Source organism: Aquarana catesbeiana, linkage group LG04 (genome assembly GCF_042186555.1).
Source record: "Aquarana catesbeiana isolate 2022-GZ linkage group LG04, ASM4218655v1, whole genome shotgun sequence".
In the NCBI taxonomy this organism is placed as follows: Eukaryota; Metazoa; Chordata; class Amphibia; order Anura; family Ranidae; genus Aquarana; species Aquarana catesbeiana.
The window spans coordinates 592952542-592979275 of NC_133327.1; the positions used below are offsets into that span (position 1 = coordinate 592952542).

The 26734-nt window shown below is 41.2% G+C and overlaps 1 protein-coding gene across 6 annotated transcripts in view; it reads left to right on the plus strand.

The window, feature by feature from the left end:
* The window catches only part of EHBP1 (EH domain binding protein 1), a 733557-nt gene that overhangs the window by 407285 nt on the left and 299538 nt on the right, over positions 1-26734 (plus strand). For all 6 annotated transcript variants that reach the window (XR_012243991.1, XM_073628177.1, XM_073628181.1 and 3 more), the window contains one exon: positions 1948-1996. Coding sequence is in view for 5 of the 6 variants with exons in the window: in XM_073628177.1 (XP_073484278.1) it covers positions 1948-1996 (49 nt within the window). In the remaining variant the exon portion in view is untranslated. The remainder of the gene's footprint in view (positions 1-1947; positions 1997-26734) is intronic.

Below are 26734 nucleotides of genomic sequence, written 5' to 3' on the forward strand. Positions count from 1 at the left end.
TGTGCTGAAGGAGGTGAGGGTCTGTCCCTTGGGATTCTGTGGTATCAGTGTAACTTGTCAGAAGTGACTTGTGCAGTTTGCAAAAGGAGGAGAGGGCAGATAGGAACCACACTAGGTGCCTTGAATTGAGGCAAGTACTCACTATACAGGGATATGCTTTGTTCATTTTTCAAATCAGAGGTTAACAGCCACTTTAGATTTCTGCTAGACCTCATCCACACTAAGCATTAGCCCCTGTGCATGAGATTCCAGCATTTCCGTGCTGCCGGAAGGTACAGGCACACCGTCCAGCCCCGCTACTGGCAGCCTGTATGATTCTATGAGAGGCTGAACATTGCTGTCCAGTGTGCATGTAGGTTTAGAGTCACACTTTAGTCAAAGTGTTTGTTTTGTTTTTGTTTTTCCATTTTGGATAGAGTAGGAAAGGTGTAGAACCACTGCCTTTTTTTTAGCTATCTTTGTCATCACTGGGAAGGTTTTCTGTCAAAGGAACTTGTGCCAAAAGTGAGAAAATGAGGGGAAATTTTTACAAAAGAAACACTGTAATGAAAACACTTTTTGGTAGAGTAGAGAAGGATCTCTGTCAGGTTTTTTTAAGTCACCTAATTGAGCATTGTCGCATTTGGTGCCACCAGGACAGAAAGTTATGATCAATACACCAAAAGGGGATGCAAACAGCAGCAAAAACTTAGAAAACCCTTCCCCGTTCTCACTAACAATTAAAAAGTAAGAAAACTTTTTTGGCTGCAGTTCTACTTAAAATGTTCTTGCTTGTTGTAAAAGTACTGCCTGTTTTTTGGATTTAGTAAGTCCTCATGCACACGGACGTTTTTACAGCTGCTTTTTTGAGCTTTTTTTGCAGCTTAAAAAGGCCTGTCTATGTTAGTCTATGGCTTCATGCCCACCTAGGCGTTTTTGAGCTGCAAGTGGCATAGGCGTTTTTAAGCTGTAAAAAAAACCCAGGACCAGTGGGTTCTGAGAGACGTTTTTCAGCTGTAAAAACGCTCTAACGCTCAAAAACGCTCAAAAACGTCATTCACCAACGTTTTTTAGCGTTTTTGATCCAGTGAAAAAAAAAAAAACGCTCAAAAACGCTAACGCGGAAAAACGCTCAAAAACGCTCAAAAACGCTATTGCAAAAACGCTGAAAAAAGTTAAAAAAAAAAAATCACTGCAAAGATACTGGCGTTTTCATAACGTTTTTTTAACAGCCTGTGTGCATGAGGGGTAATAATTATTCAGCCCTTGGTTGTGTCTTATACTACTCATGGCAATAAAACACAAATATTTTCTATTGGCACAATCAAAACATGAAGAACTTCACTGGAGCAAGAAAGTTCATGTATGCTATTTGGAAAGTTGATAATTTTACTGCCCTGCCTTACGATTTCAGATCTGTCAAAAAGTTTTGGGAGGTCTTTATACCATTTGTATCATGGAATGTGGAATGCTGGTTGAGAAAGTGTTAACAGCCTACAATGCAACTGTCAATGTCCCCCTTTCATTTTAGGCTCCCATCTCATTTATAATTTTTTCTTCCTTAATCCTATAGAAACTACTGACCTCAAGATGCTATTAAAAATTTTGTTCGTGTTGAAATGAGATGAGAGAAATAAGCCTGTAGGTCTTTGAACGCTGACGACAAGGGATTACCACATGGCAAATTTGGCTGTCAAAGCTCGTCTCTGGTCCTTGCCTCCTATTTTAGACTAAAAAGCTGTAGGCACTGAAACAGCCATAGCCATAGCATTTATTCATATATTTTTGCCTGTTTTTAATTTTCCACCCTATTAGTTTTGTTGATTGAATTCCTGAAAAATTACTTGCCATACAATTTTATTGTGTCTGTTTTTATTATTATTTTTAGACTGAACTTGTTTAAAAATATATATTTATTTTTTTCAAGTCAAATTTTGTGTGTACCCACTTTGCCATTTTCTCCTTCAGTGAGTACAAGTCTCTGAATCCTCAAGATATTAAAGAAAACAACAAAAAGGTAAGAGCAGTAAGTAGAGGGCTATGCCCTGCCATAAGCTGAGCAGGATTCTTTTCTTTAAAATATAGGATAGACAAAAGGAAAGTATGGATGAATTGACAACCACTTCATCAATTAAATCATGAGGCTATAATTTGCTTCTAATAAACCTATAATTATGTGAGGGTGGCTGATGTTGTTGACCATCTTCTAAATGTTATTTGCCTGGTTGTTATGCTGACCTCTGGCTTTAGAGCTTTCTAAGTCACAGACCCAGAACTGGTATCCAGATCTGAAAAGTTCTAATTTTAGGTCATTCACTCAAAATATTGAACCAAGCGGGAAAAAACATAACGGGCAAGCAACTAGCATTTCATGAATGATTTCCTTATGGCAACCTCCATTTTTACTCATGCCTGGTTTTTGTTTCCTTCAACTTCCTATTCTGATGTTAAAGTAATTGTAAAGTCTCGTTTTTTTTTCCTATTAAAATAACAAACGTTCTAATTACCTGCTCTGTGTAGGGGTTTTGAACAGAGCAGGCCAAACCCTCATCTTCTTGGGTCCCTGGCTGGAGCTCCTGGCCCCTCCCTCCTGTCCAGTGCCAGTACAGCAAGCAGCTTGCTATGGGGGCACCCGAGCCAAGCTGCAGTTCCATCCATCCATCCATCTATCCATTCAGACACGGAGCTGCGGTTCGGTCCCGCCCCTCTCCTGATTGGCTAACTGAGTTTGACTGTCAGCAGCGGGAGCCAATGGCTCCACTACTGTGTCTCAACCAATCAGGAGGGAGAATCCCAGAGGGCCAATACACTCGTGGACATTGCTGGAAACAGATGGGGCTCAGGTAAGTATTAGGGGGCTAGGTGGGGCTTTCTGCACACAGAAGGCTTATTATTTTAATGCATAGAATGCAATCACAATCACTTTAGGGTTGTCACTCAGATGAAAAATCCGAACCCATCTGAGCTATCCCTTCAGGAAGCTGTCAAAATGGACAGCCAATCATAGGCAGCCGAGGCATTCCCCTTGTATACATGCAGCTGTGGCAGGGGAGGTATGCGCTTATTCCTACAGCAAGGGTATAGACAGAAAAAAAGCTGGTGAGTGATCACTGTTGCAGTCACCTGTGGTGTTGAAGACTGAATATTTATTTGCCACATCAGTGGTGTATTGTGCAGAAGAATTGAAGTAATGTAATGTAAACACAAGAATACTTAATCTTAATCATGGATTGTATCAGTTGATTATGTGTTTTCTCTTTCGTTCACTGACAGACACCGCCTCTTCCTATTTTCGACCATAGGATTTATAGTACTGTAAATTGTAAACAAATATATACCGCACTGTCTAAAAAAGAAATAATATAAAATAAAATAAAAGCAGCCAGCACAGCAGTGGATAAAGTTGCAAAAATGACAAATTGGGTGAAATGTGCAGCGCTTATGTGATCATATAAACCATAACATGATCATATAAACCATAATATGAGTACAAAAAACGTAAATAATAAATTACGTGCTCAAAAATACTCCAAGCAGTCCTCTATTATGACATGTGATGTCTATAAACAGAGGAAATTGGTTATGTCCAAAAAAGAAACAAGTCAGTGACAAGCTTCAATCATGTGTGATGATGATCCTCAACCACATGTGGATATAATATAGTGACAGTTTTAACTTCAAATATGTATGATGTTATAACAGTTGATAGTAGATCCACCACCAAAGACACCAGAAGCTGCTTACCAGAGGGATTGAACTCAAATAGGTGTACACCTAGTGAGGCAATCAAGCTTTGTGGTATAATATACCAATGGGATCAGATGCTCTATCCAGATATGACCTCCAGATGGACCTCTAAACAGGTGTAAGGTATGGATGGACTCAGTAGATATAGGCAGTTAGCCCCACCATTAAAAGAAAGAGGAAGGCATATAGCGTAACTCCGTATGGAAATTTTAATACATGAAAAGCAAAGGAAATACACTAATGTGTTTAACAGTAAAATCAAGCGCTTGTATAAAAGACAGTGGTCCCAGCATATCCTCCCGACGCGTTTTGACTTAGAAGTCATCATCTGAAATCTACATATGAAAACGAGGCTTGGAATGCAAGCCCGGGTGCCGTTTTGGAGGAACCAGGAAGTAATCTCCATAATTTGCACTTTCAATCAGACGGAGCTGCCACTTGTTATGGGGGTAACCAGTATCTATAAATACTCAACCAGTACAGTGGTCCAGCACCCCAGATTATGACTTAGTCGAAACGCTTCGGGAGGATATGCTGAGATCACTGTCTTCTTTTATACAAGCACTTGATTTTACGGCTAAACACGTGAGTGTATTTCCTTTGCTCTTCATGCATTAAAATTTCCATACGGAGTTACGCTATATGCCTTCCTCTTTCTTTTAATGGTGGGGATAACTGCCTATATCTACTGAGTCCGTCCATACCTTACACCTGTTCGGAGGTCCATCTGGAGGTCGTATCTGGATAGAGCATCTGATCCCCTTGGTATATTATACCACAAAGCTTGATTGACTCACTAAGTGTACACCTATTTGAGTTCAATCCCTTTGGTAAGCAGCTTCTGGTGTCGTTGGTGGTGGATCTACTATCAACTGTTATTATATCATACATATTTGAACTTAAAGACTGTCACTATATTAGATCCACATGTGGTTGAAGATTATCATCACACATGATTGAAGCTTGTCACTGACTCGTTTTCTTTTTTGGACATCACACGTCCATGTTCCTCTGTTTACAGACATCACATGTCATAATAGAGGACTGCTTGGAGTATTTTTGAGCACATAATTTATTATTCACGTTTTTTGGACTCATATTATTTGTTATGGTTTATATGATCACATAAGCACTGCACATTTCACCCCATAGAATTTATAGTGCCATCTACTAGTGTAGGACACTGGGCATTAAATTAACTCGGCACTCCTAGCTGGTATAAACCCCCTCTGCTATAGGCATACCAGCTATTTCTACCTAGGGTCTTAGAAGTAAGTCAAAAAAGAAGACTGCTCCTCCAGGTGTATGTGATGACCCAAATGGAACCTGAACACTAGGAGTGCTAGCCCCAGCCCGCCTCCGTAGGATACTTGAAAAAGAAGAATGGCTGCACATCCAAAGGTTCCAAAATGCCTTTATTGAAAATCACTGTGATGACACCAAGAACACCAGAATTCAGTCACATAGACGCGTTTTACACATACAACTTGTGCTTAATCATTACCATGGTATCATGGTAATGATTAAGCGCATGCAGACCTTTAGCTGCAGGTCAATTGCGACAGCCCCATCCAGGGCGCCGGGGAGTTCAAAGTCTCGCAGGATGACTGGGCAATTCCCATGTCACAACACTACCCTGGCCAACAGCCCCAACTTCAGTGGCAGGTGGATTTGCCAGTGAAGAGGCACTCGCATCCTTCATGAAACTTGTAAAGTAGCTGCCCCTCCCCCTTTCATGGCATAGGGTGCGGGTGCTCCTTGGGTTGGCTGGCCCTGCTGTGTTCTGTCAGTGATCTGTCCACTGATGTCCCTCAGGCTGCCCTCCCTGCGCTCTTGCATGCAGGTTCTGGGCCTGATGGTGTCTACCTTGAGGTTTTTCCTATATGCTCAGTTCCACACGAGGGTCTTGCAGAAGGAAATTTTGTCCAAGTGGGACACATCCCCCACATCCTTGGTCAAAAGACCAGAGTAGGTCTGCTTTGGTGGCTGCGTTCTCCTGTCCTTTGGGCGGGGAAGTCGTTTCTTTTGGTACACGGATGCCAGCCTATCCAGCTGTGGGGGAGTTATGGGGCCGAACTTGGCCCAGGGTCGCTGGACACCAGAGGAATCTCGACTGGCAATTAGTGTGCTGGAGCTTTGGGTGATTAGGCTGTGCCTGGAATGGTGGACAGAGTTTTTTGGGGAGCACCCGGTCAGGATTCAGTCGGTCCATGCCACAGCAGTGGCCTGTGTCAAACACCAAGGCAGGACAAAGAGTGCAGCAGCAGCACTGAAGGCCTCATGCATTCTCTAGTTGGCAGACTGTCATCTGCTGGCTGTATCTACTGTGCACATTCCAGGTGTGGAAAATTGTCAGGCAGACTACCTCAGCCAGCAGATGTTGGATCAAGGAGAATGACCTCTGCATCCGTATGTGTTTTGTCAGATATGCCTACGGTGGGGCACTCTGGATGTGGAACTTCTGGCATCTCATTTTAACAGAAAGATGTCTAGGTCCATGGCAAGGGCCTTGGTGGACGCGACGGATGCTTTGGTGGCCCTGTGGAGCCAGTATCATCTCATAAATGTGTTTTCTCCTCTCAAACTTCTCCCCCATCATCTGCGCAGGATAGAGGCCAAAAGGATTCCAGTCATTCTGGTGGCCCGAGATTGGCCTCGTGGCTGCCCCTCAGGGAAGATATTCTGTTTTCCACCTTGCCTTTCCCATTGCTGGCTTTGATGGCTTGGCTATTGAAAAACAGGTTCTGAGGAAGAGAAGTTTGTCAGGATCCTTAATTCCTACCATGCTAAATCACCCTCTAGGAAAATCTACCATCAAACTTGGAAAGCCTACATATTGTGGCTTGGATTTTTACTTTTCTTCAGCGGAGCGTAGAGAAAAAACACACTTTAAGTACTATTAAAGGTCGGGTTTCTGCTCTTGCACATTTTCTTTCAGCATCCCTTGGCCACGTACTCTTTGATTTGTACCTTCATTCAAAAGGAGGGGATGCCTCCTTTTGAGAGCATTTAAGGATCTTCCCTTGCTTACGCTGTCTCAGAAGGTCGCCTTTTTGTGGCTCATCGTTTCAATGCACAGTCAGAGCTGGCGGCCTTGTCCTGTAGGTCTCCTTATTTGGTGTTAAACAAGGAGGAGGTGGTTCTCCATCCATGTCTGTCCTTCCTTCGGTAGGCGTGTTCGAATTTCATTTAATTGAGGTCATTGTCCTGCCTTCAGTGCGCCAGCATCTCTCACATCCTAAGGAAGTTGCTCTGCATTCCTTGAATCTGGTGAAGGCGATTCGGATGTATCTACGCAAGAGAGAACTGGCGTGTGTTGTGTATGAGAGTGTCTTAGTCCTGATATGTATATATACAAAGAAGAAGGATGCCCAAGGGACTTTGTGAGACACAAACCACAGGTTATAAAATATACACAATTTTTATTGAACATTTAAAAACTTTTGATACATACAATTAAAAATAATTCTGGTAGGCATAGGTACATGCATGAGTTTCCTTAGTTGCATAAATCAAGGTATAACTGACAGTCCAAGGTGTAAATGTATATATGATAAATTTCTCTACGCGTTTCGTGAGACAATGTTTGCTTCCTCAGGAGATACATATATAAACATCTGAAATTATAGACAAGGTTGTTAAGAATCAGAGCAGAAAGGGGGGGGGGGGGCAGAGGGGAGAGGGAAGACCAAAACTTACAATTTGCAAACTTCAAAACCAGGGTAAACCGTCAAGTGGATTCTTGGTTCTCATAAGTCTCCCCATTAGAAATGAAGATAAAGTAAAACAAAAGTAGATCCCCAAACGGTCTGTATAGTTTTCCCCGGAGACTGTGGAGGGGAGGGGGCCAGCCAGACAGGCAGCCGTCCAGGGAAATGACCAGATGTCACGATGGTCAGGGGTGTACAAATACTGAAAGTTGGAAAACCGCAACAGTAAACCTCAATGAAGGGGGCCAATAGTACTTGTTCCAAGCAGCAAACTCCTAAACGTCACACACCGTGTGTAATAGTGCAAAAAACAACCTTGTATAGGCGCATGCAAATACATAATGAAAATAAAAATGTGTGCCAGAAGTGGCTAATGGGGAAAGTATAAAGTCTGAACAAAATGAGGGAAATGGGGCACTTTCTCAGAGGGGGATTGTGCATGAGTGCAATAAATGATATATGGACCTCATTGGGCATCTACCTCGGGGTGGAATTCGTATAAATATAAAAAAATAAATAAAATGAGTGATATATTAAAAATGGAAACAAATAAGTGTCCATTATCAAGGAATAGACTGAAATTGGTTGCCATCAAATGACCCATTAGTGAGTGAATCCCAAGCTGGCAAACCCATCATGAAAGTAATATTGCCCTATTAATGTGCAGATATTGGTGGAAAATGACCATGAAATAATGAAAAACAGATACCCAAACAGTGAAGAATGATCATTGTGCCGTGCCGCTTCAGAGGGAAAGAATCACGGTGCACGTGCGTGAATGATCCTGCATCACTATATATTGCGCCACTCCTTTAGGATTCACAGATGTGCAGAAGCCACCTGACGGCGTCATGATGTGACGCCGAGGCCCTCCATCCCTGACCGCGAAAGTGTAAGGAGGCGTGATACTATACGGGCACCCAGGGACACCAAGAAAGATTCGGGTGTATTTGTTTGCTACAGCTTCCTTTCGGAGATAGGATTCTCTGTGGTCACGGACGGGCCAAGAAAGGGCCTGGCAGCCTTCTCTGCCGCCATTTCTACATGGATCAGGCAGGCGGTTATTCAGAATCACACTATTAAGGTTCGGGTTTCTCCCTTACCTGTTATGGCACATTCTATCAGGACGATTAGTGCCTCCTGGGGGTTCGGACATGAAGTGTTTGTGTCTCAAGTTTGTAGGGTGGCTAATTGGTAGTCTGTGCACACTTTTACTAAGTTTTATAAGGTGGATGTTTTTGCGCTCTTGGAAGTTTTTTTGGCCGATAAAATTTGCAGGTAGCCATTTGAGGTTTCCTGTTCCTCTTGAGGACTTTGTTTGGGTGATTTTCCTGTTGGCCTGTTTGGGCACCTGTTAGCTGTTTGACTCGAGTTTCACATCCCCTCTGTTTTTGGACATCCCTTTTGGATTGCTATTTGTTGATGCTGCTTGTTAACTGGTTTGCCTATGGCAGAGAGGAAGACGACTGCCCATAGGCGGTGCCGAGTTTATTTTCTGTCTAGTGTCCTACTCCTGTAGGTGGTGCTAAAAAATCCTGTGGTCAAGAATAAGAAGAGGCTGTGTCTGTTAATGGACTCAGAGAAAGGGAATTTGTGGCGAGTAACAAAAAATCCTGTTTTTTCTTTCACAGAAACAAAGAATAGTGTTAATATGAATTTATATATCTATATATAATTAAATTGTATTTGCAGTGCCTTGAAAATGTATTCATACCCCTTAAAATGTTTTACATTTTGTCATGTTACAACCAAAAACTTAAATGTATTTTATTAGGATTTCATGTGATATACCAACACAAAGTAGCACATACATTCAGGTCCATAAATATTGGGACATCAACAAAATTCTAATCTTTTTGGCTCTATACACAACACAATGGATTTGACATGAAAAAAACAAGATGTGCTTTAACTGCAGACTTTCAGCTTTAATTTGAGGGTAGTTACATCCAAATCAGGTGAACGGTGTAGGAATTACAACAGTTTGTATATGTGCCTCCCACTTTTTAAGGGACCAAAAGTAATGGGACAGATTAACAATCATCCATCAAACTTTCACTTTTTAATACTTGGTTGCAAATCCTTTGCAGTCAATTACAGCCTGAAGTCTGGAACGCATAGACATCACCAGACGCTGGGTTTCATCCCTGGTGATGCTCTGCCAGGCCTCTACTGCAACCGTCTTCAGTTCCTGCTTGTTCTTGGGGCATTTTCCCTTCAGTTTTGTCTTCAGCAAGTGAAATACATGCTTAATCGGATTCAGGTCAAGTGATTGACTTGGCCATTGCATAACATTCCACTTCTTTCCCTTAAAAAAGTCTTTGGTTGCTTTTGCAGTATGCTTCGGGTCATTGTCCATCTGCACTGTGATGAACCGTCCAATGAGTTCTGAAGCATTTTGCTTAATATGAGCAGAAAATATTGCACAAAACACTTCAGAATTCATCCTGCTGCTTTTGTCAGCAGTCACATCATCAATAAATACAAGAGAACCAGTTACCATGCCCACACCATGACACTACCACCACCATGCTTCACTGATGAGGTGGTATGCTTTGGACCATGAGCAGTTCCTTTCCTTCTCCATACTCCTCTCTTCCCATCACTCTGGTACAAGTTGATCTTGGTCTCATCTGTCCATAGGATGTTGTTCCATAACTGTGAAGGCTTTTTTAGATGTTGTTTGGCAAACTCTAATCTGACCTTCCTGTTTTTGAGGCTCACCAATGGTTTACATCTTGTGGTGAATCCTCTGTATTCACTCTGGTGAAGTCTTCTCTTGATTGTTGACTTTGACACACAAACACCTACCTCCTGGAGAGTGTTCTTGATCTGGCCAACTCTTGTGAAGGGTGTTTTCTTCACCAGGGTAAGAATTCTTCGGTCATCCACCACATTTGTTTTCCGTAGTCTTCCGGGTCTTTTGGTGTTGATGAGCTCACCAATGCATTCTTTCTTTTTAAGGATGTTCCAAACAGTTGATTTGGCCACACCTAATGTTTTTGCTATCTCTCTGATGGGTTTGTTATGTTTTTTCAGCCTAATGATGGCTTGCTTCACTGATGGTGACAGCTCTTTGGATCTCATATTGAGAGATTACAACAACAGATTCCAAATGCAAATAGCACAGTTGAAATGAACTCTGGACCTTTTATCTGTGCCTTTTAAATGGGATAATGAGAGAGTAACACACACCTGACCATGGAATAGCTGAGCAGCCAATTATCCCATTACTTTTGGTCCCTTTAAAAAGAGGGAGGCACATATACAAACTATTGTAATTCCTACACCGTTCACCTGATTTGGATGTAAATACCCTCAAATTAAAGCTGAAAGTCTGCAGTTAAAGCACAGCTTGTTTGTTTAATTTCAAATCCATTGTGTTGGTGTATAGAGCCAAAAAGATTAGAATTGTGTCGATGTCCCAATATTTATGGACCTGACTGTAATTGTGAAGTGGAAAGACAATGATAAATGGTTTTCAAAATGTTTTACAAATAAATATCTGAAAAATGTGGCGTGCATTTGTTTTCAGTCCCCTTTACTCTGATACCCCTAACTAAAATCTAGGGGAACCAAGTCCCTTGAAATGTCCCCTAATTAGTAAATAGAGTCCACCTGTGTGTAGTTTAATCTCAGTATAAATACAGCTGTTCTGTAAAGCCCGCAGAGGTTTGTTAGAGAATCTTACTGAACAAACAGCATCATGAAGGCCGAGGAACACACGAGACAGGTCATGGATAAAGTTGTGGAGAAGCTTAAAGCAGGGTTAGGTTAAAAAAAAATATCCCAAGCTTTAAACATCTCACGGAGCACTGTTAAATCCATCATCTGAAAATGGAAAGAGTATGGAACAACTGCAAACCTACCTAAACATGGCTGTCCACCTAAACTGACAGGCCGGGCAAGGAGAGCATTAATCAGAGAAGCAGCCAAGAGGCCTGAACAAGCTGCACAGATTCAGAGCTCAAAAAATACATGAGTTTCTTTTTAGGCAGATTACAGGCGTTTTACTGCTTTTACATTGGTGACCCTTGGACCTCAAAATGCCTTTACAAAATCACCAGAAAAATGCCCTAAAAAACACCTAAAAATGATACATACGCTCAGGTGTGAATGCAGCCTAATGCACATAGACAGCTAGAGGCTGCAAAGTCCTCAAACATAAAACCCCTTTCCTGTGCCTAGGATCCATGGGTGCCACATACAGCTGTCTATACAAGTAGATATCTGAATGCAACTGTACTTCTGAAAATGCTAGTGACTTCTACACGGTTTGTGAATTCTGGGATTTACAGTGCATTCAGAAAGTATTCACAGCGCTTCCCTTTTTCCACATTTTGTTATGTTACAGCCTTATTCCAAAATGGATTAAATTCATTATTTTCCTCAAAATTCTACAAACAATACCCCTTAATGACAACATGAAAGAAGTTTGTTTGAAATCTTTGCAAATTTATTAAAAATAAAAAACTAAAAACTCACATGTACATAAGTATTCACAGCCTTTGCTCAATACTTTGTTGAAGCACCTTTGGCACCAATTACAGCCTCAAGTCTTTTTGAGTATGGTGCTACAAGCTTGACACACCTATTTTGGGCAATTTCTCCCATTTTTTTTTTTTGCAGGACCTCTCAAGCTCCATCAGGATGGATGGGGAGCGTCAGTACAACGCCATTTTCAGACCTCTCCAGAGATGTTCTATCAGGTTCAAGTCTGGGCTCTGGCTGGGCCATTTAAGGACATTCACAGAGATGTCCTGTAGCCACTCCTTTCTTAACTTGGCTGTGTGCTTAGGGTCATTGTCCTGTTGGAAGATGAATCTTCGCCCTAGTGTAATGCTGCAGAAAGCTTTCTGTACCCTTCCCCAGATCTGTGCCTCGATACAATCCTGTCTTGGAGGTCTACAGACAATATCCTGGACGTCATGGCTTGGTTTGTGCTCTGACATGCACTGTTAACTGTGGAACCTTATATAGACAAGTGTGTGCCTTTCCAAATCGTGTCTAATCAACTGAATTTACTGCAGGTGAACTCCAATCGAGTTGTAGAAACATCTCAAGGATGATCAGTGGAATCGGGGTGCACTGGAGCTCAATTCTGAGTGTCATGGCAAAGGCTATGAATACTTATGTACTTGTGATTTTTTTTTTTTGCAAAGATTTCAAACAAACTTCTTTCATGTTGTCATTATGGGGTATTGTTTATAGAATTTTGAGGAAAATAATTAATTTAATTCATTTTGAAATAAGGCTGTAACATAAAATCTAGAAAAAATGTGAATTGCTGTGAATACTTTCCGATTGCACTGTACGCTCTGCATGTGTGAAAGCAGATTCAGAAGCCATCAGCATTTACAACCATGTTATGACTTTTCCCTACTAAAACAAAACTTTTGGCTGGAGTTCTAGTTAACGTTTCTTATTAAATTATCTCACATTTATTTCTGTACTATTTATAAACTTTTGTCCAAAATTATGTCTTTTTTGTGATCTCTAAGGATTTTAGATTGCATCAAATGTTTGTTTACCTTAACAGCCCTTTACGGAAATTAATGTTACAGTGATAATGTCTATGGTTGGACCTCAAGCTAAAGCCTAGGGCCTTTTTTAAACTTCAGCTAAAATATAATTATGAATCCGCTTTGTTTGCCTTGCCAAGAAGTTGTCTGTCTGCTGAGTTCTGCTTATGTTACAAAAAAAAAATCTGTGAAGTATGCTGATGCTTACTATCTGTAGTATATAGCACATATAGGGGCACATTTATAAAGACTTCATAATTTTAAAGCACAGTCCAATGACCGGTTCTCTTGAAATGCTAGATTTAGCAATTAAAAAAAAATCCTTTTGGGCATGACTTCCACTAATCAAGCAAGCTTCTCTTGTTCTGTGAACTTTGCCATCTGTGGTATAAGGTCTTTTCTGGCAGCCATTGTGGTAAGGCTGAGACCAACAACGGTCATTCCGGTGCAGTGAATTTGGGGTAAAATGAGAGGAAACACAATCTGGCTATTGCTATCTTAGTTTACATCCTTTCACTAGTGGTATACCATTCCTGATTTCTCAAATGTAATTAGTCTGTGGTATTGTGTAGTTGTATGTGCTGTCATCACTCTGTAGAGTTAAGCATGACAGCAACATGGAACATGCAACTTGCTTCCTGCAGATTTCTTTCCTGCTTGACACCGTGGTTCCCTGATAACCCCTGTGCCCTCAACTCAAATGAATGCAAAGGGGACCATACAAGTGGCAAGTGACTGCTCTTCAATTATATTGTCATCTTCTGTCAATTAGAGCATTTGTTACTGCTTAACAGTTGATAAGAGCAGCAACAACATAATGCAGTTCATGTTTGGGTCTTTTTTGGCAAATTCTACATTTGCCATCTGTGCTGTTTGTGTTGCATGTGCATTTTCTTTGATTTGAAGCACAAGAAAATTGAGTTTTTTGTATGATTGGTTCCAAAATCATTCTCTTTTAGAGGCCACTGTAGCCTCACCCACAAACACACAATAGCTTGATTAAGAAAGTTAAGTAGATTGCAGAAGCAAAAAGAAAACTCTGCTGAATCTAGCTGTGTTTTTTATATATAAAAAAACAGATTATTGCTAAAAAATGTGGCATAATTACACACAAATGCATTTCTTCACACTGTGTCATCATAGGTAGGCACATTTAATAATGGGTAATAAAAATGCTTTTTATTTTTTCCAAGTTATCACTTGTTATCACAAAAAAAATTGGTAACATCAGCTTTGTAGATTTTGCTGCTTATAAAGACCACTTTTTTCCACTGCGATTTTGCACCTGTGGTTGTAAAGGCAGAAGTTTGTTTTTTTTCTTATTGCACTTTCTATGCATTAAGATAAAAAGCCTTCTGTGTGCAGCAGCCCCCCTAACACTTACCTGAGGTTCCTCTCTGTCCAGCGATGTCCATGAGTGTCTCAGCCATCCGAGATTCTCCTTCCTGATTGGCTGAGACACAGCAGCTCCCACTGTTGTTAATCAAAGTCAGCTAGCCAATCAGGGGAGAGAGGGGCGGGACTGGGTCAGGCTCCGTGTCTAAATGGACACAGGGTTCCCCCCATAGCAAGCTGCTTGCTGTGGGGGCACTGAACAGGAGGGAGGGGCCAGGAGCACCGAAGAGGCACCCAAGAAGAGCAGGATCTGGGCTGCTCTGTGTAAATCCACTGCAACAGAGCAGGTAAGTATAACATGTTTGTTACTTTTATAGGGAAAAAAAAAACGAGACTTTACAATCACTTTAAACTTGGCATAGTTTCTTATTTTCAAAGTGGCGCCATTTGTTTACTGTATTTATAAATGTATTTATTTTCCAAGGAAGGTAGACAGCACCTGCGACTTTTATAGTTGAGTAACATAACCAGAGCCCTGTCTACCAGGCTCACTATGTAGCAATATTCCAAAACCGGGGGGTTGCAGCATACATAAAGTTTTTTTTTTTTACATGTCCATCAGACAAAAAAGTTAGTTTGGCTGCAGTTTCAAGGCACTTGTTGTCTAAAACTGTAGCCAAACTGTAACTTTTTTGTCTAATGTACATTTAAATGTAAGCTGCAACCCTCTAGTTTTGGATTTGTGTGTACAGCGAGGGAAAAAAGTATTTGATCCCCTGCTGATTTTGTACGTTTGCCCACTGACAATAAATGATCAGTCTATAATTTTAATGGTAGGTTTATTTTAGAGACAGTGAGAGACAGAACAACAAAAATATCCAGAAAAGCGCATTTCAAAAAAGTTATTAATTGATTTGCATTTTAATGAGTGAAATAAGTATTTGATCCCCTATCAGTAAGCAAGATTTCTGGCTCCCCGGTGTCTTCTATACAGGTAACGAGCTGAGATTAGGAGCACTCTCTTAACCACTCACTGACAGCTGAACGTCCATGGACCTCCTGGGCTTTGTGGTGGTATATCTGAATGATGCCTGAAGCTACAGGCATCATTCAGATATCGGTGATTTCCTACACCATAAGAACGATCATAGCGGCTGGTCAGCTGCTAAATCGTTCTTATGGGCGGCGAGAGGGGACACCCCCCCTCCCGCCACCCTCCGGTGCTTCTACCGACTCACCTCTGCAATCGGTGAGTCGGAAAAACGGATCCGCCAGCCCCGGATGTCCACCATAGAGATTTCTGGCAGACCAGATGGTCACTGGAGTCTCTATGATCATCGGGGGCCGGGCGCAATGTTATGACGTCACGCCCAGCCTCTGCATTCAAAAAACGTTGCCGCCTCGGCTGGGAAGCCATGATCGTTTTTGGTTTTTTTTGTTTTTTGTTTTTTTTTTTTTAGGCTTCCCAGCCTAGAGGTGAGATGTGGGGTCTTATTGACCCCACATCTCACTGTAAAGAGGTCCTGTCATGTCATATTCCTATTAAGAAGAATGTTTACATTCCTTGTAATAGGAATAAAAGTAATAAAAACATTTTTTTTTAAAGTGTCAAATTAGAAAATTTTAAGTAAAATTAACAATAATAAAAAAAAAAAATTTTAAAGTGCCCCTGTCCCCGTGTGCTCGCACGCAGAAGCGAACGCATATGTAGGTCCTGCCCACATATGAAACCATGTGAGGTGTCACCGCGAACGTTAGAGTGAGAGCAATAATTCTAGCCCTAGACCTACTCTGTAACGCAAAACATGTAACCAGTAAAAAATTTTAAAGCGTCGCCTATGGGGATTTTTTAAGTAGCTGAAGTTTGCACTATTCCACGAGCATGTGTAATTTTGAAGCGTGACATGTTTGGTATCTATTTACTCGGCGCAACTTCATCTTTCACATTATGCAAACTTTACTGTTTTGTTTTTTTGTTTGTTTTTTAGCATGAAACAGTTTTTTTTTTCCAAAAAAAAAACGCGTTTGAAAAATTGCTGCGCAAATACCGTGCAAGATAAGAAGTTGCAATGGCCGCCATTGTATTCTCTAGGGTCTCTGCTAAAAAAAAAAAAACATATATAATGTTTGGGGGTTCTATGTAATTTTCTAGCAAAAAAATGATGATTTTTACATGTAGGAGAGAAATGTCAGAATTGGCCTGGTGGGCAAATGGTTAAAGTATATATAATATGTAATTTTGGTTATTGTGAATTATGTATGCCATATAAACACAAATGACCTTTCTTGTCCATTATATAAGGCTCAGTATAAATCAGTACAATTTACACAGACCTGCTGGTGTTTCTAAAGTTAGCATAGTTACTTGTTTCCGCTCCCAAGTACCATCAAACAATGCTTTTCATTCTTTAAATCCAGAGGCAGTAGTCGATTTAAAGGAAGCCATTTACTTGTGTCACCTGATCTGGTCCAATATGTCAGTGTGTCATATAATTGAGTCATGTTTGAGAAACTGCCTGTAGTGCTTTTCTTGACAGTCAGCTATTGATGGCTGTCAGTCATGCTATCCAAATATGCAATATCCCATTTAAAAAAAAGTATGTGTAATATGTCATATATTGGTTCATGTTGACATTTCCAGGCTGAACACACAACATTGAGTCACACTAGTACTTCCAACAGTGGCATTGCATTTGCGTTGTATATATGTAGATGTCTGCTAGATTACTTTAAAAGTGAAATATTTCATGGTACATTCTTGCTGTAGATCTTCTCTTATTTTTGGCTACACTAGAGAACATCTTCACTTTTTCCCCATCTTCAAAATATAGGGAGGAGGTATTCTGTAGTCCTAACACTCTTTCTTACAACACTGTTCAAGATGAGACTGCAGAGTGCACAGGAGAACCCAATATATTGCACATATTAAACCGATTTGCTCAAACCCGCTAAATGGTATTTTTAACATATCAGAATGGACCAAATAAGAGAAGTTCATTGTTGGATTCATGTACACTTTAAAGAGGATGTTTACCCTAGAAAGAAAAACTTTTTTAGTAAAAGGACACTTACTTGCCCAGAGATCCAGCACCGGGACGGTTCTTTGCCCGTCTTGAAGTCTCCGATGCCGGCATGTTTACTGTGGGACTTCCCACTGCACACGCGCAATCCACGCTGCAGTTGGTAAATGGTCCTGCAGCCTTCTGGGGCTTGTGATGTGTCCCAGAAGGCTGCGGACGAAGAGAGGGAGCCAAACTTCCATTCGAATCTCCTAGGCTTTTGTGAGCTTTCAATTCACGTGTAATCACAGAAATGTCCAAATCAGTCAATGCAACCTACTACCACTAGTTCCTGTTGAAGCTGGGGTAGATTCACTTGAGCCATTTATTCACTTTCATCATTAAAATCCAATGGAAACGGGTTTAAATTGCCTGTAAATGACCCTATGTATGGCCAGCATAAATCGTATACCAGTGAATACATTAATGAGTTATAAAATAAATAGCAATGCCCATTTGCACTGTTTTTTTTTTACAGCTTTGAGCCTGGGCAGACACCACATGTAATTCGCACAGGAATTGCAGCACATTCCTGTGCTTATTACATGTGGTGTCTCTGGGGTGCGATTTGAGCTATGGATTTGAGTGGCTCAAATCGCACCGCATTTGCACCAAACTGGTGCAGGACCCTTTTTTTTTTGTCCGCACCAGAATCGAATCTGCAAATTGTGCTGCGTTTTGCAAACCGATTGTGGGGTATCGTTAACATACACTCTGCAATCGGTTCGCATGCACGGGATGCGATTTAGATGCAGTGCCGAATCATCAACGAATTCACTGTGAATTTGCACCGTAGCTAGTGTGAACCTAGGCTGAAAGTGCCCCCGGCTGATTTTGTCTAGTTCTGCCCCATTAAACAACTTCCATTTGGTATTGTGCAATATTCTTAAACTAGGAGCTACTTGCACAGATTAAAACCATGCTCAAAAACAAAGATGGGATATAATGGAGCATATGGGTCTTTAGATACAATGGCTATTTTCTTTTTTTTTAAAGGCTTTTTTAATTTATTTTCACCTAGTAACCCTGCTGTAACACACATCCAGTCCATGGCTGGACTACTATATCTGCTTTTATTTATCTCCATTATAAAGGGGTTAATGGTGAGATTAGTAGTTTACAAAAGGAAGAGAAGGTTGTTTGTGCATTAAGTTAAATTTACATGAAGTAACAAGGATGCAGTATTTTGGGGAAGATTAGTGGTTTTCTGTTTTTACTGAAAATGTTCTTAGCCTGCCTGAAAAATGAAAACAAATGCAACCTGGGACAGGTTGAGAAAGAAGCAATTACGCTTCGAAATGCGTCCCTGCATCAGTTAAAATAGTGTTGGAGTGCACTGCCATATTATAATTAATATGACTACAATAATAGTTGCAGCAACCACTAAATGTGTTTCTACACCATACCAAATATAAACAACAATAAGTGATTGAGCTGCTAAAACTCAAAATCTAATTCTAACTTATTAATCAATAAACAATACCAATAACTGACTATATTAAACAAAAATAGAAAACAAATAATGATCTTCAATATGTGAATCAATATTAATCTTCAACATATAAATCATAATATATATCAAGTTAATGTATAAAATATACCATATAGTGCAAATTAATAATGTTCCTCCATGTAAAAATAAATGTCAAATAACACTAGCCTTACAATTAATATCAATGCTTTCATCAAAAACTCTATTTAAAAAAAAGTCCAACTATAGTGCTTAAACGAAGTGTCTTCTGTGTATAACACTCTTTATAGTCGTGTATGCCATACTCCACCATAAATAAACTAGTGCTCCTGCTCCACCACCAGCTACATGGCGCACTCACCTCATTAGTGGACCCATATAAACATGAAGGTCTACAGTGTTTAGGTCAAACGGGTCCTCAGTGGAGTTTCATAACCCAAGGATTGCTCTTCCGCATAGATTAATTCTATCACAGGACGATTCTCTTTATGTGCAGCGACTCTAAGCTCACCACAGAGAAGAGAGGAGAGTCCGCCAATAGCGTAGTATATCTCTTTTATTAGCACAATATAAGACCGCTACCAATTTACTCACATTAGTTGAATTAAATAAAAGACTCGTCCCTGCATCGGGGTGCCAGCAGCAAGGCAGAAAACTTGCAGCTCTGGGATCCAGCTCTCAACAGGGTGTCTCATTGCTTGTGCGGGTTCTAGGCTTCAGTCCCCAGCGGTGCTCCTGTCTCCAGTGGGAGCTCTTCTCATCTGCAATGACGGTGCTCACCATCTCGGTCCATCCTCTCCCTAGCCTGTGGCCAAGGTGGAGATCTTTGGATTACTGGTTCTGGTCCAGCGGTCTTACCATCTGTCAGGCTTAGGCACCTAGAGCAGTGTTACCGACAGGTTCTCCTGTTGGCTTCTCTATTACATTTTTTGTTTTGGGGATAGTTATCCTAATTATTGGTCTGTGTTCACTGACTAAAGCAGCCCATAGATGATTATTTTTTTTTTCTTCCACTGGGGAGCACGGGGAGCCTTCCTGGCCAGCAGAACATGATTACTGTTAGTGGTTATAGCTGCTGGCATTAATCACATGTAAAAAAATCCGTCTGGGTGTACCTAAATGGATCGATGGATCCACTTGAGTACAATCAGCCTGCTCATAGATGAATTGAATCTCGGTTGGTCCCTGTTGAACCGGCTGAGTTTCAATCCATGTATGGCTGGCTTTGTTGTTCTAACATAAACAATAAACGTCATGTTTCTATTTGTTAGAAGCTGTCCTCTGTCAGAAAAAGCAGAGGAACAGATTTCTTTGAACGACATCACATATAACGTGCTGTGCTTAAGTTGCCCACACACCACTATGCAGAAGAGATGCAAGCAAAAGCAGGGTTCCTGCTTAGTTCCGTGAGTGAATTGTGCTGAATTTCTGGACAGCTTTCATTAACAGCACACTAATCTCGGGAACAATGGGGACATTAATGGACTAATATATTTATGAAAAGAAGACCTTTGTGTAATTTGTATGAGAGATCTGCCCTTGTGTCCATTATCAGACAATAATAAGATGTTTAGGGCACACGAATGGTTTTGCACAGAGCAGCCCTGATCCCCCTCTTCTTGGGTCCCTCGCTGGTGCTTCTGGCTCCTTCCCTCTGTGGACTCTCTCCTGAGCTGGCTTTGTGTGTCCTCAGTTCATGGTCCGATCTGAGCCAAGTTGGTGACTGTCAGTCACCGCTCTCTGCCCTGCCCCTCCAGTGCTCACTCTAGCACTGGGCTGTGAAGGGAGTGGGAACAGCTTGCTCAGCCTCTCAGCGGCCCGCTAAGAGGCTGAGCATGCCACTGGTCAGGCATCTAAGGGGATCCCAACATTAATGTCCATATCCTTCCAGAGCCTTGACCGGCTTTGTGACGTCAGCTGATAGCACGCTTTAGCCCGCTGTTGGCTGAATTTGGGTCACAGGAGTGCAGAAATACATCCTAAAGTACTCACGTTTAGCCATGTTCAGAAGCGTACAGCAGTTAGACATGTACTGTTATTCTTTCATTCCAAGTGGCCCTGGACTTAGCTGTGTCCTAATTATTTTTGTACACAGCTTAATGCAGCGAACATTTTCAGATGTAGACACATCTGAAAATGCTGTGTGTATGGATTTATTGTTTCTGTAGTGTTGCGTTTAAATGCGCATAAAATTATACCCTGTAAACATCTAAATGCAGCATTTTTTCTGCCCATGTGAAGGAGCCCTAAGGGTAGATTCACACCAAGGGCAGTGAGACTCTGTTGGGTGGCAATTCCAGCACAGTCCCACCACACCCCCACCGCAAGACAAGGCAAACTGCCTTGTTTGCGAGGTGGCTGGTTCACCCCACTGCATTGCATTGGTGTGCGGGCAAAAGTACTGCATGCAGTATTTTTTCTCAGGGCAACACATTCACCGCACACCGGCCAATAGAACTTTATGAAATGTCACTGTGTGGTATTTCAATAAAGTTTGTTAAAAAAAAAAAAAAAAAAAGAAAAAAAAAAAGGCGAACATTGAGATGCCTCAGGATCAGCACATCAGCACTGCTAGGACCGCAACTCGCACCAGATGCTGCGTTCTAACAGCTGCTGGTGTGAATGGATCCTAAAAAAAGAACACAAATGTAGCCACCTTTTTTAAAGTGATTGTACAGTATTCTTTAGAAAAATAAAAAAATAACAAACATATTATGCCCACCTGCTGTGTGCAATGGTTTTGCAGAGAGCACCACTATCCTCTAGTTGGAAAATTTGCAACTCTGGCACTCTGTACACTACTCAGGTAATAATCTCATGTCGCCTTTCCTACCTTTCCTTCCACTTCTAGTCAATCCCCTCTTGTCCCTGGGCCTTGAACAACCGGAAGTGTTTACTTGGTGGTCCTCGCACAGCTTTAGACTGTCCTGGCTCTCCATTGAAGAGACTTTTGAATCACTACCCTCTGAATTTTTCAGCTACCTCTAGCTTTGCCGCTGGTTGACTTCTTTGCGATGTACCTCCAGCTTCCCTTTACAAAAAACAAGCTTTGAGCACATGTGTTTGCATTCCCCTGATGCCTGGAGCACTACTTCAGCATTCCCCTGATGCAACTCCGGCATTCCTGGCTTCTCCCTCCCACCGAGTGCCCACCATAGGAAGCCGCTTCCTATAGGGCACTTGTGCAGGATCGCTCCTGAGTCGGTTTGTTTGCATCTATTCAGATACTCAACCCAGCTTGGCCTTATCCCCCCCCCTGCTCACAGGTTTAGACTAAGAGCAAAAGGAGCCAAGGTAGCCCTACTGCACGGATAGTATTTTAATTTCTTTGAAGTATAGCTATTTTAGAAACCTCTTGCATAAAGGTGACGTTTTTATTCTCTATTGCTACACAGATCTGGAAGAAATAACAAAGCACACCCAGATGCTAGCGAAAATGCACATGCCCCTTGTATTTAGACAATATCTACTTATCCCAGTGTTCAGGTTTAAATACTCCATTATGATGCACTGGGTTAAACTTTTCTATTTATTTTTAATGAATTGAGAAATTGCGTTGCTTTTTTTTCCTCCTGGACATGAATTATATTATTATGATACCCCTTTGGCAATACTATTAAGATCAATTGAAGGGTAGGAAGGTGGGGTCAGCAAACTGTTGCATTTGCCCACAGGCATTGCAAGCACTGACAACAAGGACAGTAGGTTGGTTTTGTGCTATATTAAGTGAGAAATGTTTCAAACCATGTGCAACGTGATGTCTGTTATAAGAATTTCACCAGGTCTTTCTTCCCCCAAGTATTCTTCTTGGAACTTCTTCAGTTTGGTTCAGTGACTAATTTTTTTGGGTCACTTGTTAGCTTTCCACAGGGAATGTGTTAAATGCAGTAGAGTCATTGTGTTTTGTTTTTTTACAGTATACCTATTAGTAAGGAGTGTGTTTGTGAAATTTATAACAAAGCCATCCAGAAATGTTTACTTTGTGGAGTAGGGCTCTATCATCTTCTGTGCTTTTCACTGCTCATCAGGACCCCACTGGAGAAATTTCCCCCAGTTCTTTGCCCAACTGTGACTTGCTCTTTCCCTTCCTTCACCAATCTCATATGTACATTGGCTTTTGTTCACATTAGAACTGCTTCTTTTCTCATACAAGTCAATATACTCGTATATACTCGAGTATAAGTCGACCCGAATATAAGCCGAGGCACCTAATTTTACCACAAAAAAACTTATTGACTCAAGTATAAGCCTAGGGTGAGAATGCAGCAGCTACTGTAAGTGGAAAAGAGGGTCAACAATACCCATCTTTAGCCTCACTGTGCCCATTTGCCGCCTCACTGTACCCATTTTCAGCCTCACTGTGCCCATTTTCAGCCTCACTGTGCCTATTGCATACCTTACTATGCCCATTGCAAGCCTCACTGTGCCCATTGCATTTCTCACTATGCCCATTGCAAGGCTTACTATGCCCATTGCAATCCATACTGTGCCCATTGCATGCCTCACTATGCCCATTGCATGCCATACTGTGCCCATTGCAAGCCTCACTATGCCCATTGCAAGCCATACTGTGCCCATTGCAAGCCTCACTGTGCCCATGTACCTTATCCGCCGTGTCAGTATTGATGCGGAGGGAAGGAAAGCCATATTACGCCGTACATTGTCCCCTCCTATTCACAGCAGGGCTGTGTGTATATGAAGTCTGTGCCATCCTGCCTCCCCCTTGTCCGTCCGTGATGAGGAGGCAGAGCTTTTTTACAGTGGCTGTGTGTATAGGAAGTCTGTGCCATCCACGGTGTCCCGCCGCCTCCTCGTCCGTCCGTGATGAGGAGGAGGCAGAGCTTTGATACAGTGGCTGTGTGTATAGGAAGTCTGCACTGTCCCGCCTCCTCCTCGTCCATTCGTGATGAGGAGGAGGCGGAGCTTTGTTGCAGTGGACGACGCAGACTTCCTATACACACAGCCACTGTATCAAAGCTCCGCCTCCTCCTCATCACGGACGAACGAGGAGGAGGCGTGGACAGCGCAGATTTCATATACACACAGCCCTGCTGTGAATAGGAGGGGACAATGTACGTCGTAATATGGCTTTCCTTCCCCCCTCATCAATACTGACACGGCGGCAGATAACCTGACTCGAGTATAACATGGGGCATTTTCAGCACAAAAAAATGTGCTGAAAAACTCGGCTTATACTCGAGTATATACGGTAAATGCAAAAGTAGCTTGGAGCAGGTAGCTGCAAAGTAAAAAGGAAAAAAGGTCAAATGCACCTCTAAAGTTCTGGCTGATCTCCAAAGCATCTCAACCTGATCTCAAGTGCAAGTTGAGTATACCTGAAAAGAATCCATAACCTTTCCCATACCATAGCCATTACTATCACATGGCTGCCTGTGCCTCATCAGTAAATGCCATTTTGAGAAAGTCTGCATCTCAGTAAGATGCTGTGTTTGTTCACAAGGTGGAATCAGAAGTTGCCCACATGACAAGAGGATAACCTTTAAAACCACAGCATGAACACACAGGGCGAGATTTACTAAAACTGGAGTATGCAAAATCTGGTGCAGCTTTGCATAGAAACCAATCGGCTTCCAGGTTTTATTGTAGAAGCTTAATTGAACAAGCAGAAGTTAGAAACTGATTGGCTACTATACATAGCTGCACCAGATTCTGAGTGCTCCCATTTTAGTAAAGCTCCCCCAAAGTATTCCTTATTTTTAGCTCCATCCAGTGGTAATTTTGGAAACACCTACATCTTATGGAGATGCATTGCTCTAACCAAATTATAATGTAACATAGACCCCTGTAGTAACCTGAAAAAAAGGTTCCAAGGTACCCTTTGTTCACATAATTAGTTTTCCTGCTTTGGTACCCACAAGGCTTGTGGGCCCTAGTGGTTCTTCTTTCATGTGCCTAATGCAAACCTAGCGCTGGCTATCAGCTGTATTACTGTGTTGTGAAGCAGGGCACATTATGCCTTTTACTAATAGTGTATTTAACGGAGTGGCTCAGTATACAAGCGGTCATCAAGGCAGACCTTTTTTTGTCTGGCACATGGAAATGAACATCAGCTGCAATACTAGGATGTACCATCTCCATAGCTTTCATTCCTGTTCACCGCTCCCTTGGTTGGCTGTTTTTTATTAGGCTGGCTAGTGACAGATGCTTGTGCGTTTTTTGGCAATTTTTTTTTCTTGATTGCCTTTTCTTGCTTTTATTTACCAATACCGTGTATCACCCTAAACCTTTACATCCAGCAGCTGTCACCATCTGACATGGTGTAAGTTTGTATCAGATAATTGTGATTGTATTTGAATTGGTTTGATTATCTCGAATGTACTTTTTATGTAGAACAAATCACTCCAATTACACAGCAGGCAAGAAGGGAAGGCTGATCAGCAATGATAAAGCCAAAGACAGATTAGTGTTTTGTGCTTCTTATCTCAGCCAACATCATTACTGATGAACTTTTAAAGGTGGCTTTAAATGACCTAAAAGAAAAGTATTCCTTGGCTATATAGCGCTAATGTGGAAAATAGATGACTCTTATATTTCGAAAGTCATGTGACTATAATTTTTTTTAGCCCTTTAAAGGATAGTTGTACACGTATTGCCCACTTTAATAATTACATCATATCACAAATAGGCAAACAGATTATCTTTATGCAACATACATATAGCTTTAGACGTGGTCTAATATTGTTTTATCAAACACTAGAATGATGTGCGATCTAAGCAACTTTTGTTTTTGAAATGCTTGCTGTTGGCCCTTTACATGATGGCTGCATCATCTCAGAAAGCTGCTGGCATTCTGATAAACTACAGTGTTTAAAGTTTACAGACAATCATGTGATAAAAAAAAGTCCCTTGATTGGCCAGTTTTGTGGGTAAAAACAGTCTGTTAATGATAAAGGTCTGGGAAGAATGGCTAAATGTGTTTATGCCTAATGAAAAATCACAACTGTTCAATAGTGGTAGGACATCTCTAAACGCAAAGGATGTAAAACTGTGAGGGTAAAAGGTTACAGTAAGCAGAAGATGACTATGTTGGGGTTCCTGTCAACTAAGAGCATGTAAAAGGGTTTAATTGGGGCCACTACTGTCAAAAATTGGCGATATGAAACAGTAAATTGAGTGATCTAACAAATTTTGATCTCTGCTGCACCAGAATGGTCAGAGTTTGGCAAATCATTTTTAATGAAGTATAGTGAGAGGTTTGCTGCATTCATTTGTGGAAAACAAGTCTCTAGGAACCATTTGATTTAAAGTCAACCTTGACCTATAAGCTCTGTCTTGGTCTTATCTGACCACAGAATCTTTCTTTGCATTTTAACAGGATCACAATGTATGCTTTTTGGCAAAAATTGATTTTCAGACATGCTTCTTTCTGAAGAAATGGCTTATTTTGTGTCTCTTTCCCATTCAGAACCAATATTATACAGGGATTTTGATATGGTTTAAAGGTACATTCTAGTCTTTGCTATGTATGGTATGCAAAGTAATTTGTAAATTTTTACTGTCCTTCTGGTTTGTGCCAGTCTTTAAGAGCATCTTTTCCTAAAAAGGAATCTGAGTTTTGATTTAACTTCCACTTATAGATAATTCAAGCAGAAATACCCAGTGGGACATTTCTGGTACAATAAAGTTTTATGAAAGATTTTAGAGACGTACAAAACAAGAGATTATCCACTAAGGGGGCCAACAACAGCCATACATATATGAAAGTTACATGTATACACAGATTATGGTAGTCAGCAAAGGTGGGTTTATACATAACATAATAATAAATAACATTGCAAGGATTGAACAACACGGCCTTGCAGTGTAGTGACCGGATGGCCGAGGTGCGAAGGAGCATGAGATGAGAAAAGTGAGAATAAATCAGGAAGAAAGGTAATGAAAGACCGTAGT